The sequence below is a fragment of the Carcharhinus amblyrhynchos genome, chromosome 11 (assembly GCF_965287045.1).
Source record: "Carcharhinus amblyrhynchos chromosome 11, sCarAmb.v2.hapA, whole genome shotgun sequence".
In the NCBI taxonomy this organism is placed as follows: Eukaryota; Metazoa; Chordata; class Chondrichthyes; order Carcharhiniformes; family Carcharhinidae; genus Carcharhinus; species Carcharhinus amblyrhynchos.
In genome coordinates this window covers 8,372,246-8,387,876 of record NC_137334.1, presented here as the reverse complement: position 1 = coordinate 8,387,876, position 15,631 = coordinate 8,372,246, and the positions used below count along the sequence as shown (strand labels likewise).

The window sequence follows — 15,631 nt, the reverse complement described above, 5'->3', positions numbered from 1 at the left end:
GTCTGAAAGGTTCTCCTTCCTTCTAAATCCACTTCCTGAATTCCAGCAGGGCTAGGTAGAGGTCTCTTCCATATATGTTCACCTGCGTCAACAGGTATTTTAAAGTCCACACGGTATGTTCCACCATTCCATTGGATTGTGGTTCTTTGGGACTTGATGCAATGTGGCAAAATTCCTAGTCCAATGCAAATTTGCAAATCTCAAGCCTGTGAATTGTGGACCATTATCTGAAATGAGCATTTCAGGATTTTTTATGCATTCTTGGGACATGTGCATCACTGGCTGGCCAACATTTATTGCCCATCCCTAGTTGCCCTTGAAATAAGTGGCTTGTTAAACCATTTCAGAGGGTAGTTGGGAGTCAACCCCACCTTGCTGTGGCTCTGGAGTCACATGTAGGCCAGTCCAGGTAAAGACAACAGATTTCCTTCCCCAAAGGACATTAGTGATATCTGTACTGGTGAGCAAAAATTGATTTCAAATTACTACAGTGATGCTCTTACTATCCTTTCTCAGCAGCACAGACTAAAAACTTTTTGAGTAATAATCTACTTCTAGTGGGTATACACTGTTGTTAAATGTGACCAAGTCCACTCCAAATTTCTGTCAGGGCCTCTGTGGAACACTGTATGGTTGAAGGGATTTACTGTACTTTTGGCACATTGCAAACACATTCACCATTTCTATGATTTGTGCTCCCATTCCAAACCAATACATTGCATCTCAGTTTCTTCTCCTGCATATTTCTATGCCAAGGTGACTTTAATATCTGCGCTGCAGCAATTTTTCCCTCAGTGTTGTAGGAATTATTACCTTTTCTCACTTGAAAAGTATTCCCATGGTTACATGATGTTGCTCACTAAAGTTCCAATACTCTTGTGTAGCAGAAAGGTTTCCAGTCCAATGTGTGGGACAGCCAGTTGGTAAGTTGCTGTTGTTCTTGGTCACTTCCTGATCTCATCCACTTTGGTTACTGCCCCAGGTAAGTTATTTGTCAGCATGTGAACCTATTCTTCCATTTCTTTCTCCTCCTTCCATGATTGGTAGGTATGCATGTGACAAAGTGTCTCTGATATACATTTCTTTGCCTGGTTTGTGTTTAACTGTGACCTGGTACTTTTGCAGATGGAGCAGAAATATTTGGATTCTTGGTGGTGCATAGTTCAGGGTTTTTTTAAGTAAAACTTCCAAAGGTTTATGATCAGGCTCTATCTCCAGGCCTTTACCATAGACAAACTGATGGAAGCGTTCTCAGACAAACTCAATTGCTATCATTTGTTTCTCTATTTGGGCATAACACTATTGTGTTTCAATCATTGCCTTTGACCTGTACGGTACTGGTGCTTCATCTTGCAAGAGGACAATTTCCAGACCGGCTTTTGAGGCATCCATAGATGTCTTGATTGGCTGACTGACGCCGTAATATTTAAACCCTGGTGTCTGAGTCTCTTTAGACTGGTCAAAACTCCTTGGTAAATTTTTTCCCAGTGTCATTCCACATCATTTTATAGAAGTTCTCTGAGAGTTGCTGCCAGGTCTGACATGTGCAGAATGAATTTTCCAAGTTAGGTCACCATGTCAAAAAATCTTGCCTTCTTGCACCGCTGCTGTCAGCAGTTCAAGAAAAGCCATGATGCTGTTTGGAAGGAAGTTCCAAGCTATTGACCAAGAGATAGTAAAGGAACTGCAATATAGTTCTAAGTCAGAATGAGACGTGGCTTGGAGGGAAACTTGCAGGCAGTGGTGTTTCCATATTCTGCTACTCTTGTCCTTCTGGGTAGTATAAAGCCCATCCTTTCACAATTCCTCTCCAATAATACCTTTCACATTCCTTGCCCTCCAATCACTCACAATCAACTAAATGAACTGGAATCAATGGTCTGACTCTCATGGATTGCATATGAAATAACAAGTACCTGGGACGGAGTGGCAGGCTGGAATTAGGGGATTTGAGTGGATTTTAAAGAAAATAACGGCTGTCCATGAGTGAGTTATAGGCTGTAATCTAAGGGACTTTGGCAGTCTATAGATAACTCCTACCCAGGAGTGAGCTACTTATTGGAAACTAATCGAGAGGTTCAGATAGATCATTTATAATAAGAGATACCCAGGAGTGAATTATAGGCTGGACAATAATTAAGGGTGGTTTGTAGAATAATAGATATCCAGGAGTGAGTTACTGGATGGAATGTAAACATGACGGTCAGATGATTTATGTATCTGGAATTTTACTCTTCAGAACTATTTTGTTGGATGTGAGGCAGATTGGGATTTCCTGAAATTGTCTCAGTTAATTGGAGTCCATTTTTTCTATCTTTTCCTCTGGTCCTTTTGAGCACAAACCTCCAAAGTGAGGATAACGGGCTCCAGATCTTCGTATATTATCTTCACAACTGCAGCTGCCATCTTGGCGCACACCTGGTTTTTGGCAACAATTCCACAAATGATGTGTCCCACACAGGTTACCTGTAAAGTGGAATAGAGCATGTTAAGGGCATGAACTGAGCCCAGAGTCAAAGTATAGCTATGTGCAGAAACTTTGCAACTGCCTGACCCTCAGCATCAACCCCTGAAGGTGTCTCCAGGCAGGTTGCTGTTTCAACAGGGGATCAGTATAAGTATTCATTTAAAAGACATAAATTAATCAACAACAGTCAGCAAGCGTTTGTTAAGGGAACATTATGTCAGAGTAAAAGAAAAGACAATGCTGTAAAAACTTAGGTTTGGCAGCATCTATGGTGAGTACAATATGACCTCTTCATAGACTCTGTAGAGTACAGTACTACACTCTTTGGTTTGTGTTATAGATTTAGACTCAACTGTAGGGAGCATAATTGCATAGTGGTTAGCACTGCTGCTTCATAGTGCTAGAGACCTGGATTCAGTTCTGACCTTGAAAGTAAGTGTGGAGTCTGCACGTTCTCCCCATGTCTGCATGGGTTCCTCCAGGTGCTCCAGTTTCCTCCCACTGTACAAAGATGAGCAGGTTAGGTAGATGGCCATGCAAAATTGCCCCTTACTGTCCAATGGTTGTATGTTTGGTGGATTAGCCATGGTAAAAACGCAAGGTTATGGGGACAAGGTGGATGGGAGGGTCTGGGTGTGATGCTCTTTCAGAGAGTCAGTGCACTGTCGATGGGCCAAATGGCCTCTTTCTGCACTGTAGGAGTTCTATGATCAAAAACTGCAAGTTAAACAAAAAAAAAGGCTATGTTGCTGATAGTGACAAAGAAAGTTGGAGACTTCAGGAAGATATCAGTGGAGTGGCCAGGTGGGTGGAAAAGTAGCAGATGGCATTCAATCAGGAGGAATAAGAGGAAATGATTTTGGGAGGCAAACAAGGCAAGAGAATAGACCATAAATGGCAGGATATTGAGCAGTGCTTATGGAATGCTGGTCCACAGAACCCTGAAGGTAAATAAACTGATTAAGAATCCATATGCAAAGTGATCTTACCTCCTCACCCACAGGCCCATGGGCGAATTGAGCTGGTAAGGTCACGAAACCTTGCGCCTGATTTCTTACCTCTCGTGATCTACCACCAACAGCTATCCCAAAATTTAAATCATATTTAAACATGATTCAAATATTATTAGTGAGCCTGGGACACAATTGTCCGGGCTCACTTGTCTCTGCAGCCTAGCCAGGGAAGGTTCTCTTGGCGAAGGTCTCGTATGGTCCCCATCAACAGAGCCAGACATGATGGTCTCAGTGGTCGAATTGGAAGCTATTGAGGCTCCCCCCATTGAGGATGGGGGAAGAGGGAATGTGCTGGCAGTGCCAGCCTGGCACCCTGGCCTTACTAGCCTGGGACACTGGCAGTGCCAAGAGAGTGGGGCCTGAGGGGAGAGGGCCTGAGGAAGCAGGGCCATACTAAGGGTTGGCCATTCGGTTGGGGCGGGTGTGCTGTGCACTCTGCAACAGTGATTAGTGGGTGGGGAGGGGAGGCACCACTGCACACTCTGCAGCAGCGAACAGTGGGGGGGACCGCTGCCCTCTGCAACAGTGATTGTTGAGGGGGTGTTAGTAATCAGTCTGGGGGGACATTTCTGATGATCTGTCTGGGTGGGGAGATTGGCAATCAATCCAGGATCAGGGGATGGCAGTTGTTCCAGGCAGGGGTGTGGTGATCAGTCAGGACAGGGAGATGGTGATCATCCGCAGAGCCCCGCAGTAGCAGGGAAGAGGTGGTGATCAGCCAGAAGGCCAGTTATAGCTGAGGGAGACTGTGACGGATTCCTGTGCTCTGTGAGCTCAGAAATCTGCACATGCGCAACGCACTCTCTGCTGCTACATGCTGGCTTTTGGGAGATTTAAGCCTACCCATTCCCCCTCCTAGTGGATTCCAAGTTTTGCGAGTTTTTTGACAACATCAGGTAAGATTCCATTTTTAAGATGCCCAAAAACAAGGCACAAATCTCTCCCATTTTCATGTTCATTCGGGACTTCGAATTTTTTTGGTAAGATCGCCCCCGCAGTTTTTTTTCCCTTGTGTAGCCAAGGCATACAATGTAAGAACGGGGCAGTTATGTTAGAAATGCTTAAACCCTCATTAGGCTGCTGCTAGGCTACTGCATACAGTTCTGATTACCGCATTACAAGAGTCATCAGATGACACTAGTGAGGGTACGGGGGAGATTTGTGAGGATGCTGCAAAGAATGGAGAATTTAAAGATTGAATTGATTGAGGTAGGACTGTTTTCTTTACAGTAGAAGAGGCCAAGTGGAGATATAATTAAAATATAGAAAATTATGAGGAACTCGGGGTGGATCAGAAGGACATAGTTCCCTCAGCAGAGAGATTGATAAACAGATTTAAAGTAACTGACAGAGGATTAAAGTGGAGTCGAGGAAAAAATTTTCAACACTAAGGTATTAGATATCTGGAAATCAGTGACTGATGGAGCGTTAAAAGAAGAAACCTTCATTACATTTAAAAATCATTTGAATATACATTTGAAGTACTGTTACTGATGGCTCGAGAATTAGAAAGTGAGATTAGGCTGAAGAGCTCTTTTTCACTGGCACAGACAAATGAGGCAAGATTCTCTGGCTTCCCAGCCGCGTATTTCCTGCTGATGGGAGGTGGCATGTTGTTTGCTAGCGGCAGGATTCTCTTGTCCTGCCGTTGTCAATGGGATTTCCATTGGTGTCACCCCGCGCTGGCACGAAACCCGCCAGTGAATTCCGGCTCTTGGCTTAATTGGCCTCCTTCTGTATCATAAGATTTCTGTTTCTATGTCCGGGAGGAAGAAACAATTGGGAAGGATGTAGGAGGGGTTAAGGAGGTGATTATGGTTGTAGATGAGGATACTTAGGAGTGAGTGGAATCATCCAGATGAAAAGATCAGAAGGAAGGGAGAGAATGTTCAGAGGAAGAGGCCTGATGAGACTGGAGGGGGAAGATCAAGAAAGAGGGGTAGATGAGGCGTAGATCAAGAATAAGGTGAAAGATAAATGATGTGGAGATGCCAGCGTTAGACTGGGTAGGCACAATAAGATGCTTCATAACACCAAGTTAAAGTCCAACACGTTTATTTGGTAACACAAGCTTTTGGAGCGCTGCCCCTCCATCATGTGAGTGGAGAGTTGGATCTATATATGCCCTGTTTGTGAACCCAACTCTCCACTTACCTGATGAAGGGGCAGAGCTCCAAAAGCTTGTGCTCCCAAATAAAGCTGTTGGACTTTAACCTGGTGTTGTGAGACTTCTTACTGTGAAAGATTCAGGAGAGAGTGATCAGAGGGCGAGGGGATAGAGAGAAGGAGAGACCAAAGGAAGGGAAGGTAGATGGGAAATTGCTCATTGTTCGACCGGAGCAAGGCAGGGAGCAGCGATTTGTGGCTGGAGTAAAAAGGGTAAGGGATTGGCTTTTTTCCCTTTTTCACAGGATTTCTTTTTTTCCTAGTTTAAGTGAAAAGTGGAAGTAGGCCGACTGCATGGTGACCTGGGAAGGATTTAAAAAATTTTTTTATATAAAAGCTACCTACCTTGGGGGGAGCTTTCTCATTGTTCGACCGGAGCAAGGCAGAGAGGAGCGATTTGTGGCTGGAGTAAAAAGGGTAAGGGGTTGACTTTTTTTTCTTACTTTTTCGCGGGGTTTCTTTTTTCCCTAGTTTAAGTGAAAAGCGGAAGTAGGCTGACCACGGGGTGACCTGGGAAGGATTTTTAAAACTTTTTTTAAGCACTCAGGACGTTTAAAAAGCAGGCTGCACTATCCAGCGGACAGCGGAGTGAGCGGTTAGCAGAGTGAGAGCTGAAGGGCTTTGGCTCAACTGGCTTAGGTGGAAACGGGCGAGGCAAGGTAGGTTTATTCTTAGTTTGTAAAAACTTAAAAACTAAGTAAATAAAATAAGGATGGAGGGTCAGGTGATGTGTTGTTGCTGCATGATGTGGGAGCTGATGGACCCCATTGTGGTTCCCAGTGAGCATATCTGCAGTAAGTGTTGGTTGCTTGAGGAACTCGGGCTCAGGGTTGATGAGCTGGATTCTGAGCTTCAGACACTGTGACACATCAGGGAGAGGGAGAGTTACCTGAACACTGTGTTTCAGGAGACAGTCACACCCCTTAGACTAACTAACTTGAACTCAGCCAGTGGCCAGGGACAAGAGGGTGTGGCTGCGAGTGAGGCATTTAGAGGGATCCAGGAGGTAGAGTTCCAGGAGCCTCAGTCCCTGAACCTGTCCAACAGGTTTGAGATTCTTGCTACCTGTGTGGACGGGAACAGGGATTGCAGGGAGGATGAGCAAACTGACCACAGCACGGTGGTACAGGGAGCTGTTCAAGTGGGGGGAGAAAAAAGAAACGTAGTCGTAATTGGGATAGTATAGTTAGGGACATTGACACTGTTCGCTGTGACCAGGATTGAGAATCCCGAAGGTTGTGTTGCCTGCCTGGTGCTTGGGTTCAGGATATCTCATCTGGGCTGCAGAGGAACTTGGAGGGTAAAAATCCAGTTGTTGTGGTCCACGTAGGTACCAACGACATAGGTAGAACATGAACAGAGGTTCTGCTAAGGGAATATGAAAAGCTAGGAGCTAAATTGAAAAGCAGAACCAAAAAGGTAATAATCTCTGGACCACTACCTGAGCCACGAGCGAATTGGCACAGGGTCAATTAGATTAAGGAGGTAAATGCGTGGCTCGAAGATTGGTGTGGGAGGAAGGGGTTTGAAGTCATAGGACATTGGCATCAGTATTGGGGAAGAGGGACCTGTTCCAAGGGGATGGTCTTCATCTGAATCGTGCTGGGACCAGAGTCCTGGCGAATTGTATAACTAGGGCTGTAGATAGGGCATTAAACTAAATAGTGGGAGGGAGGGTTCAGGGGTATGGAGAATTACAAAATCAAAGGTAAAGGAGAGAGTAGGAGTGAAGGTTAATGATGAGGACCTTCAACTAGTTAAAGGAGCCGACAGCTCAGGAGAGGTTAGTAAAGTTTCCAGGCCACGTAATAGAACAGAGAGTATAGAAGATGGCAGGAATATAACCTCAGGCAGAATAAAAAAGATGACAAGCATGAGAAGCGAGGTGGTCAACGCAGTGCAGGGAGATCATCTGGGGAAGAATAACCAGTCTGTGACAGGAAGGGACAGAGCATGCAAACAAAGGAATGCACTAACAAATCGGGTCCAGGTAAGAAAGACTAACATAAAGACATTTTACCTGAATGCACGTAGCATTCAAAACAAAATGAATGAGTTGACAGCACAAATCAGTACAAATGGGTATGATCTAGTGGCCATTACAGAAACGTGGTTGCTGGGTGACCAGGACTGGGAACTAAATATCCAGGGGTATCAGACAATTCGGAAGGATAGACAGGAAGGAAAAGGAGGTGGGGTAGCTTTGTTAATTAAGGATAACATCAGGGTGGTAGTGAGAGACGAAAGAGGTTCGAAGGAGCAAAATGTGGAATCAATGTGGGTGGAGATAAGGAATAGTAAGTGGAAAAAGTCACTGGTGGGCATAGTCTATAGATCCCCAAATAATAATAACAACTTCAAGGTGGGGCGGGCTATGAACAAACAAATAACAGATGCATGTAAAAATGGAACAACAATAATCATGGGGGATTTTAACCTCCATATTGATTGGTCAACTCAAGTCGGACGCGGTGGACTTGAGGAAGAATTCTTAGAATGCTGTTGAGATAGTTTCCTTAAAAAGTATGTTACAGAACCTACGAGGGAGCAAGCTATCTTGGATCTTGTTCTGTGTAATGAGACAGGTAAAATTAATGATCTCCTTGTGAGGGATCCTCTTGGAATGAGTGATCACAATATGGTTGAATTTCTAATACAGATGGAGGGTGAGAAAGTAGGTTTCCAAACCAGTGTCCTCTGCTTGAAACGGGGGATTACAATAAGATGAGGGTGGAGTTGGCTAACGTAGACTGGGAACACAGACTAATTGTTGGGACAGTTGAGGAACAGTGGAGGATCTTTAAGGAGATTTTTCTCAGTACTCAGCAAAACTATATTCCATTGAAAAAGAAGGAATGTAAGAAAAGGGATAACCAACAATGGATAACTAAGGAAATAAAGGAGAGTATCAAATTAAAAACCAATGCATACAGAGTGGCCAAAATTAGCGGGGAACTAGAAGATTGGGAAAGCTTTAAAAAACAACAAAGAACGACTAAGAAAGCAAAAAGAAAGATAGATTATGAAAGTAAACTAGCACAAAATATAAAAACTGATAGTAAAAGTTTTTACAAATATATAAAATGGAAAAGAGTAGCTAAAGTAAATGTTCGTCCCTTAGAAGATGAGAAGGGGGATTTAATAATGGGAAATGAGGAAATGGCCGAGGCCTTAAACAAGTTTTTTGTGTCAGTCTTCACAGTGGAGGACACAAATAGCATACCAATTATTGACAGTCATGGGACTGCAGGGGGTGAGGACCTTAAAATGATCACTGTTACTAAAGAGGTAGTGCTGGGTGGACTAATGGGACCAAAGGTAGACAGGTCCCCTGGTCCGGATGGAATGCATACCAGGGTACTAAAAGAATCGGCAGAAATAATAGCAAATGCATTAGTTGTAATTTATCAAAATTCGCTGGACTCTGGGGAGGTGCCTGCTGATTGGAAAACAGCTAATGTAACGCCACTGTTTAAAAAAGGAGGTAGACAAATGGCAGGTAACTACAGGCCAATTAGCTTAACATCCGTAGTTGGGAAAATGCTGGAATGTATTATTAAGGAAGAAATAGCAGGACACCTGGAAAAGAATGGTTCAATCAAGCAGATGCAGCATGGATTCATGAAGGGAAAGTCATGTTTGACTAATTTACTGGAATTTTATGAGGATACAACGAGTGTGGTTGACTGAGGGGAACCGGTGGATGTGATGTATTTAGATTTTCAGAAGGTATTCGATAAGGTGCCTCACAAAAGGTTGCTGCATAAGATGAAGGTACATGGAGTTGGGGGTAAAGTGTTAGCGTGGATTGAGGATTGGCTATCTAACAGAAAGCAGAGAGTCGGAATAAATGGGTGCTTTTTCGGTTGGCAATCAGTGACTAGTGGCGTGCCGCAGGAATCGGTGCTGGGGCCTCAACTATTTACCATATACATAGACAATCTGGAGGAGGGGACCGAGTGTAGGGTAACAAAGTTTGCGGATGACACAAAGATGAGTGGGAAGGCAAATTGCGTGAAGGACACAGAAAGTCTGCAGAGAGATTTGGATAGGTTAAGTGAGTGGGCAAGGATCTGGCAGATGGAGTATCCCATTGGTAAGTGTGAGGTTATCCACTTTGAAAGGAATAATAGTAAAATGGACTATTATTTAAACGGTGAAAAATTACAACATGCTACTGTGCAGAGGGACTTGGGGGTCCTTGTGCATGAATCACAAAAACTCAGTTTGCAGGTGCAGCAGGTGATCAAGAAGGCAAATGGAATGTTGGCCTTTATCGCGAGAGAGATGGAGTATAAAAGCAGGGAGGTCGTGCTGCAGCTGTACAAGGCACTGGTGAGGTTGCACCTCGAGTACTGTGTACAATTTTGGTCCCTTTATTTAAGAAAAGATATATTAGCTTTGGAGGGAGTACAGAGAAGGTTCACCAGGTTAATTCCAGAGATGAAGAGGCTATCTTACGAGGAGAGATTGAGTAGACTGGGAGTTTAGAAGGTCGAGGGGAGATCTTATAGAGACATATAAGATAATGAAGGGGCTAGACAGGGTAGAAGCAGAGAGATTATTTCCACTTAGAATGGAAACAAGAACTAGGGAGCATAGCCTCAAAATACGGGGGAGTCAATTTAGAACAGAGTTGAGGAGGAACTTCTCCCAAAGGGTAGTGAATCTTTGGAATTCTCTGCCCAATGAAGAGTAGAGGCTACCTTGTTAAATGTGTCACATATAGATAGATTTTTAACTAATAAGGGAATTAAAGGTTATGGGGAGCGGGCGGGTAAGTGGAACTGAACCCACTACCAGATCAGCCATGATCTTATTGAGTGGCGGAGCAGGCTTGAGGGGCTAGATGGCCTACTCCTGTTCCTATTTCTTATGTTCTTATGAAAGGATTAATAAGATGATAGACAGGGAGGGGAGATAAGGAGGAAGGGGATGATGGGGGATTGGAGAAAATTTGGAGCAAAGTTTTTACACATCACTAGGGTTAACTTCTTTGTAGAATTGTGCTTATGTCAATACAACAGTAGTGGCAACGGCCAGGGCTGATTTAAGTGTAATTTTATTTGGAGAATAATAAACATAACCTAGTCTGATAGAGGGATTGAATAAAAGTGCAGAATTTACCTCACTCGAACAAAAAATCTCCTCCATATCAAACAGCATCTCAACTTTGTTTTTCCCTGGAACATCCTGAACAGTAATGATGTCAACAACCCCGGGGAGTTTCAGTGCCTCTCCTGCATCAATTGACCTGGATCATAAAGTGAAGTAAACATGGAGTCAGCATATAAATTACAGTGCTTAAGAATTTATGAAATAAGAGCAGAAGTATAAATCTTAGTTCCAGACTTTCTGGGCAGGGGAAGCAGTCTCTCCATTCCTATGCTCAATCTAAGTCCCCTTTCCGGGTGTGGGGGAGATGCCGTTTTGGAGATTTGGTGCAGACTCGATGGGCTGGAGGGCCTCTTTGTGGTGACTATATGGTTCTAGTCTAATGTAGCAAAGCCTTTTACAATTGCTGCATGATTCCCTTTGTACCCAACCCTTTTGCAGTAAAGGCCAACATATAATTTGCATTCCTAATTCCTTGTTGTACCTGCATGTTAATTATTGTGGTTTGTGTACAAGCCAAATCCCATTGGACACCAACAGTTAATAGTTGTTCACTGATTGAAACTTATTAATGTGGAGATGCCGGCGTTGGACTGGGGTAAACACAGTAAAAAATCTCACAACGCCAGGTTAAAGTCCAACAGGTTTATTTGGTAGCAAAAGCCACTAGCTTTCAGAGCGCTGTTCCTTCGTAAGAGTGTTCTGTTCACAAACAGGGCATATAAAGACACAGACTCAATTTACAAAATAATGATTGGAATGTGAGTCTTTACAGGTAATCAAGAGTTAAAGGTACAGACAAGGTGAGTGGAAAGAGGATTAAGGACAGGTTAAAGAGATGTGTATTGTCTCCAGCCAGGATAGTTAGTGAGATTTTACAAGCCTAGGCAAGTGGTGACAGTTACAGATAGTGTGACATGAACCCCAGATCTCGGTTGAGGCTGTCCTCGTGTGTGGAACTTGGCTATCAGTCTCTGCTTAGCGGTTCTGCGTTGTGTGTCGTGAAGGCCACCTTAGAGAACGCTTACCCGAAGATCAGAGGTCAAATGCCCATGACCGCTGAAGTTTTCCCCAGCAGGAAGAGAACACTCTTGCCTGATGATTATTGAGTGGTGTTCATTCATCAGTTGTTGTAGCATCTGCATGGTCTCCCCAGTGTACCATGCCTCGGGACATCCTTTCCTGCAACGTATCAGGTAAACGTTGGCCAAGTTGCAAGAGTATGTACAGTGTACCTGGTGGATGGTGTTCTCATGTGAGATAATGGCCAAGCATGGGACACAGCATCCGGCATTTCCCCAGAGCGGAGAAGCTACAACATCTTCTCCAGAGCCTTCAACATGTCATTGATCAAGAAGTCATCTCACCAAGGCCATGCCCAAACCCCCGTTTCTTTCTTTCAAACAACTGCACAACCTCAAACAGAGCATTGTCCCCAGCAAACTACCCAGCCTTCAGGAGAACAGGGACCACAACACCACACAACCCTGCCACAGAAACCTCTGCAAAATGTGCCGGATCATCAACACAGATGCCATCATCTCATGTGAGAACACCATCCACCAGTTACATGATATATACTGTTGCAACTCAGCCAACATTGTCTACCTGATACACTACAGGAAAGGATGTCCTGAGGCATGGTACATTGGGGAGATCATGCAAATGCTGCGACAACGGATGAATGAACACCACTGAACAATCACCAGGCAAGAGTGTTCTCTTCCTGTTGGAGAACACTTCAGCGGTCACGGGCATTCGGCATCTCATCTTCAGGTAAGCGTTCTCCAAGGCGGCCTTCACGACACACAACAACGCAGAGTTGCTGAGCAGAGACTGATAGCCAAGTTTCACAGGTATGAGGACAGCCTCAACTGGGATCTTGAGCTCATGTCACACTATCTGTAATCCCCATGACTTGCCTGGGCTTGCAAAATCTCATTAACTATCCTGACTGAACACAATACACATCTCTTTAACCTGTGCTTAACCCTCTCTCCACTCACATTGTCTGTACTTCTAAGGCTTGATTACCTGTAAAGACTTGCATTCCAACCATTATTTTGTAAATTGTGTTTGTGTCTTTATATGCCCTGTTTGTGAATAGAACTCCCACTTACCTGACAAAGGAGCTAGTGGCTTTTGCTAGCGAATAAACCTCTTGGACTTTAACCTGGTGTTGTGAGACTTCTTACTGAAACTTATTGGGCCAGATCTCCTGATCCTCCAGATCAGGAGCACAGATGCACTGAACTTAAGCTGCCAATTCATGTTGAGACCCTATGGGTATCCTGGTGCGTCACATGCCTTGGAAGTTTTAACTCCCCTTGGGCTGCCCCAAATCCTCTACAGAAGTTTCTTCCACTGATCTCAGTGTTGGTAACGTAACCTAGATGTGCCTTAGTCATCTGGATACCAAGCCTAAAATTGTTACTCTGTTTAATCTATGGCATAACTCAGTATCCCAATGTCTACTGTAACCCAACCCACCAATCCCGAGGTTCTTGCTTCCAGTCTGGAAGAGGACGAGGCAGGTGAGGTTGGTGAGCAAACTGCACACGGTACAGTGATGCAGCAGGACATAGGCAAAGAGAAGGGGAAAAGGAACGTAGTAGTGATTGGAGATAGTGGGGTGAAGAGTATTGACACTGTCCTTTGTCACAATGACAAAGTGCACAGAAGGGTGTGTTGTCTGCCTGGTGCTCGGGTACAGGATGTCGCAGCTGGGCTGCAGAGGAACCTGGAGTGGGAGGGTGAGAACCCGGTCGTTGTAGTACATGTGGGTGCCGGCGACGTAGGCAAAGTGCGGACTGAGGATCTGGGGAGGGAGTATGAGAAGCTGGGAATGGAATTAAAAAGTAGAACCGACAAGGTGGTCGTCTCTGGGCTACTGCCTGAACTGAGTGCAGACGGGCATAGGGTTGACAGGATAAAGGAAGTGAATGGGTGGCTCAGGGATTGGTGTGGGAGGAATGGGTTCGAATTTATGGGGCATTGGCACCAGTATTGGGGTAGGTGGGACTTGTTCAGGCGGGATGGGGTTGGTCTGAATCGTGCTGGGACCAGAGTGTTGGCGAATCGAGTAAAGAGGACTGTAGACAGGGCTTTAAACTAATTGGGGGGGGGAGGGTGCGAGGGTAGGTGACGCTACGAGGTCTAAAGTTAAGGATAGGGTACAGGTAAGGGAAGAGGCCAAGGATGTCCCAGTTGGTGGCGTTACGGCAAATAGGGTCCAGGTGAAGGCTGGGATGAAAGCGCTTTATCTGAATGCACGAAGCATTCGGAATAAAGTGGATGAGCTGGTGGCGCAGATCGACACAAATGGATACGATCTGGTGGCCATTACAGAGACGTGGCTGCAAGGTGACAGGGACTGGGAGATGAATGTACAGGGCTATCAAGTGTTTAGGAAGGATAGGCAGGAGGAAAGAGGGGGTGGCGTAGCTCTGCTGATTAAGGATAGTATCAAGGTGGTAGCAAGGGATGATATCGGAGCCAAAGAGCAGAACGTGGAATCGTTGTGGGTGGAGATTAGGAACAGCAAAGGGAGGAAGACGCTGGTGGGTGTCGTCTATAGGCCCCCGAATAATGATCTGGAGGTGGGGCGGGCTGTTAACACGCAAATAAGTGCGGCGTGCCGGAATGGGACGGCAGTAGTTATGGGAGATTTCAATCTGCATATTGATTGGTCGACCCATGTTGGACGAGGTGGGCTCGAGGAGGAGTTCTTGGAATGCTGCCGGGATAATTTCCTTGAACAGTGTGTGTTGGAGCCGACGAGGGAGCGAGCTATCTTGGATCTGGTGCTATGTAATGAGGCGGGTAGAATTAGGGACCTTGCGGTGAAGGATCCTCTTGGAGAGAGTGATCATTGTGTGGTGGAGTTTCTGGTGCAGATGGAGGAGGAGAAAGTGGGTTCCCGGACACGCGTCCTTTGTTTGAATAGAGGGGAGTATGGTAGGATGAGAGAAGAATTGGCGAATGTGGACTGGGGGAGTGCGTTGGAAGGTAGGTCTGCTGAGGAGCAGTGGAGGATCTTTAAGGAGATCTTTCTTGGTGCTCAGCAGAAATTTATTCCGATGGTTAAAAAGGACAGTAGGAGGAGAGGTAATAAGCCGTGGATAACGAAGGAGGTGAAGGAAAGTGTTAAATTAAAAGCGGAGGAATTTAGAGTAGCGAAGAGCAGTGGGCGAGAAGAGGATTGGGAAAGGTTTAAATGTCAACAAAGATTGACAAAGAAGTTGATAAAGGAGGGTAGGAGAAGCTATGAGGCTGGGCTAGCACTTAATATAAAAAAGGATAGCAAGAGTTTTTATAAATATATAAAAAGGAAGAGGCTGGCTAGGGTGAACGTTGGTCCTTTAGAGGATGAGAATGGGGAGCTAGTGGTAGGGGATGGGGATATGGCTAAGGTATTGAATAACTTTTTTGTTTCTGTCTTCACGGAGGAGGACGTGAATAATTTGCCGGGTGTTAGCGATGGAAAGATGGTAGGAATGGAGGGTCTTAATGACATTACTGTTACTAGAGAGGCAGTGCTCGACAGACTGGAGGGGCTGATTGTGGACAAGTCCCCAGGACCGGATGGAATGCATCTGAGGGTTCTGAAAGAAATGGCGGAGGTTATAGTGGATGCCTTGGTGGTTATTTTCCAGACGTCGCTGGATTCCAGGGAAGTGCCGAAAGATTGGAAAACGGCTAATGTTACGCCGTTGTTTAAGAAGGGTGCCAGGCAAAAGGCGGGGAATTATAGGCCGGTTAGTTTAACGTCTGTGGTAGGTAAAATGTTAGAATCCGTCATTAAGGAGGAAATTGCGAGGCATCTTGAAGGGAATTGCTTGATAGGGCGGACGCAACACGGTTTCATTAA

At 45.0% G+C, this 15,631-nt stretch overlaps 1 protein-coding gene across 5 annotated transcripts in view; it reads right to left on the bottom strand.

Moving 5' to 3' along the window:
* LOC145349908 (aldehyde oxidase 1-like) overlaps positions 1-15,631 on the bottom strand; it is a 185,889-nt gene that overhangs the window by 81,727 nt on the left and 88,531 nt on the right. For all 5 annotated transcript variants that reach the window (XM_080198567.1, XM_080198564.1, XM_080198563.1 and 2 more), the window contains 2 exons: positions 10,774-10,900; positions 2,344-2,466 (listed from right to left, as the gene is read on the bottom strand). In XM_080198567.1, coding sequence (XP_080054693.1) covers positions 2,344-2,466; positions 10,774-10,900 — 250 coding nt within the window. The remainder of the gene's footprint in view (positions 1-2,343; positions 2,467-10,773; positions 10,901-15,631) is intronic.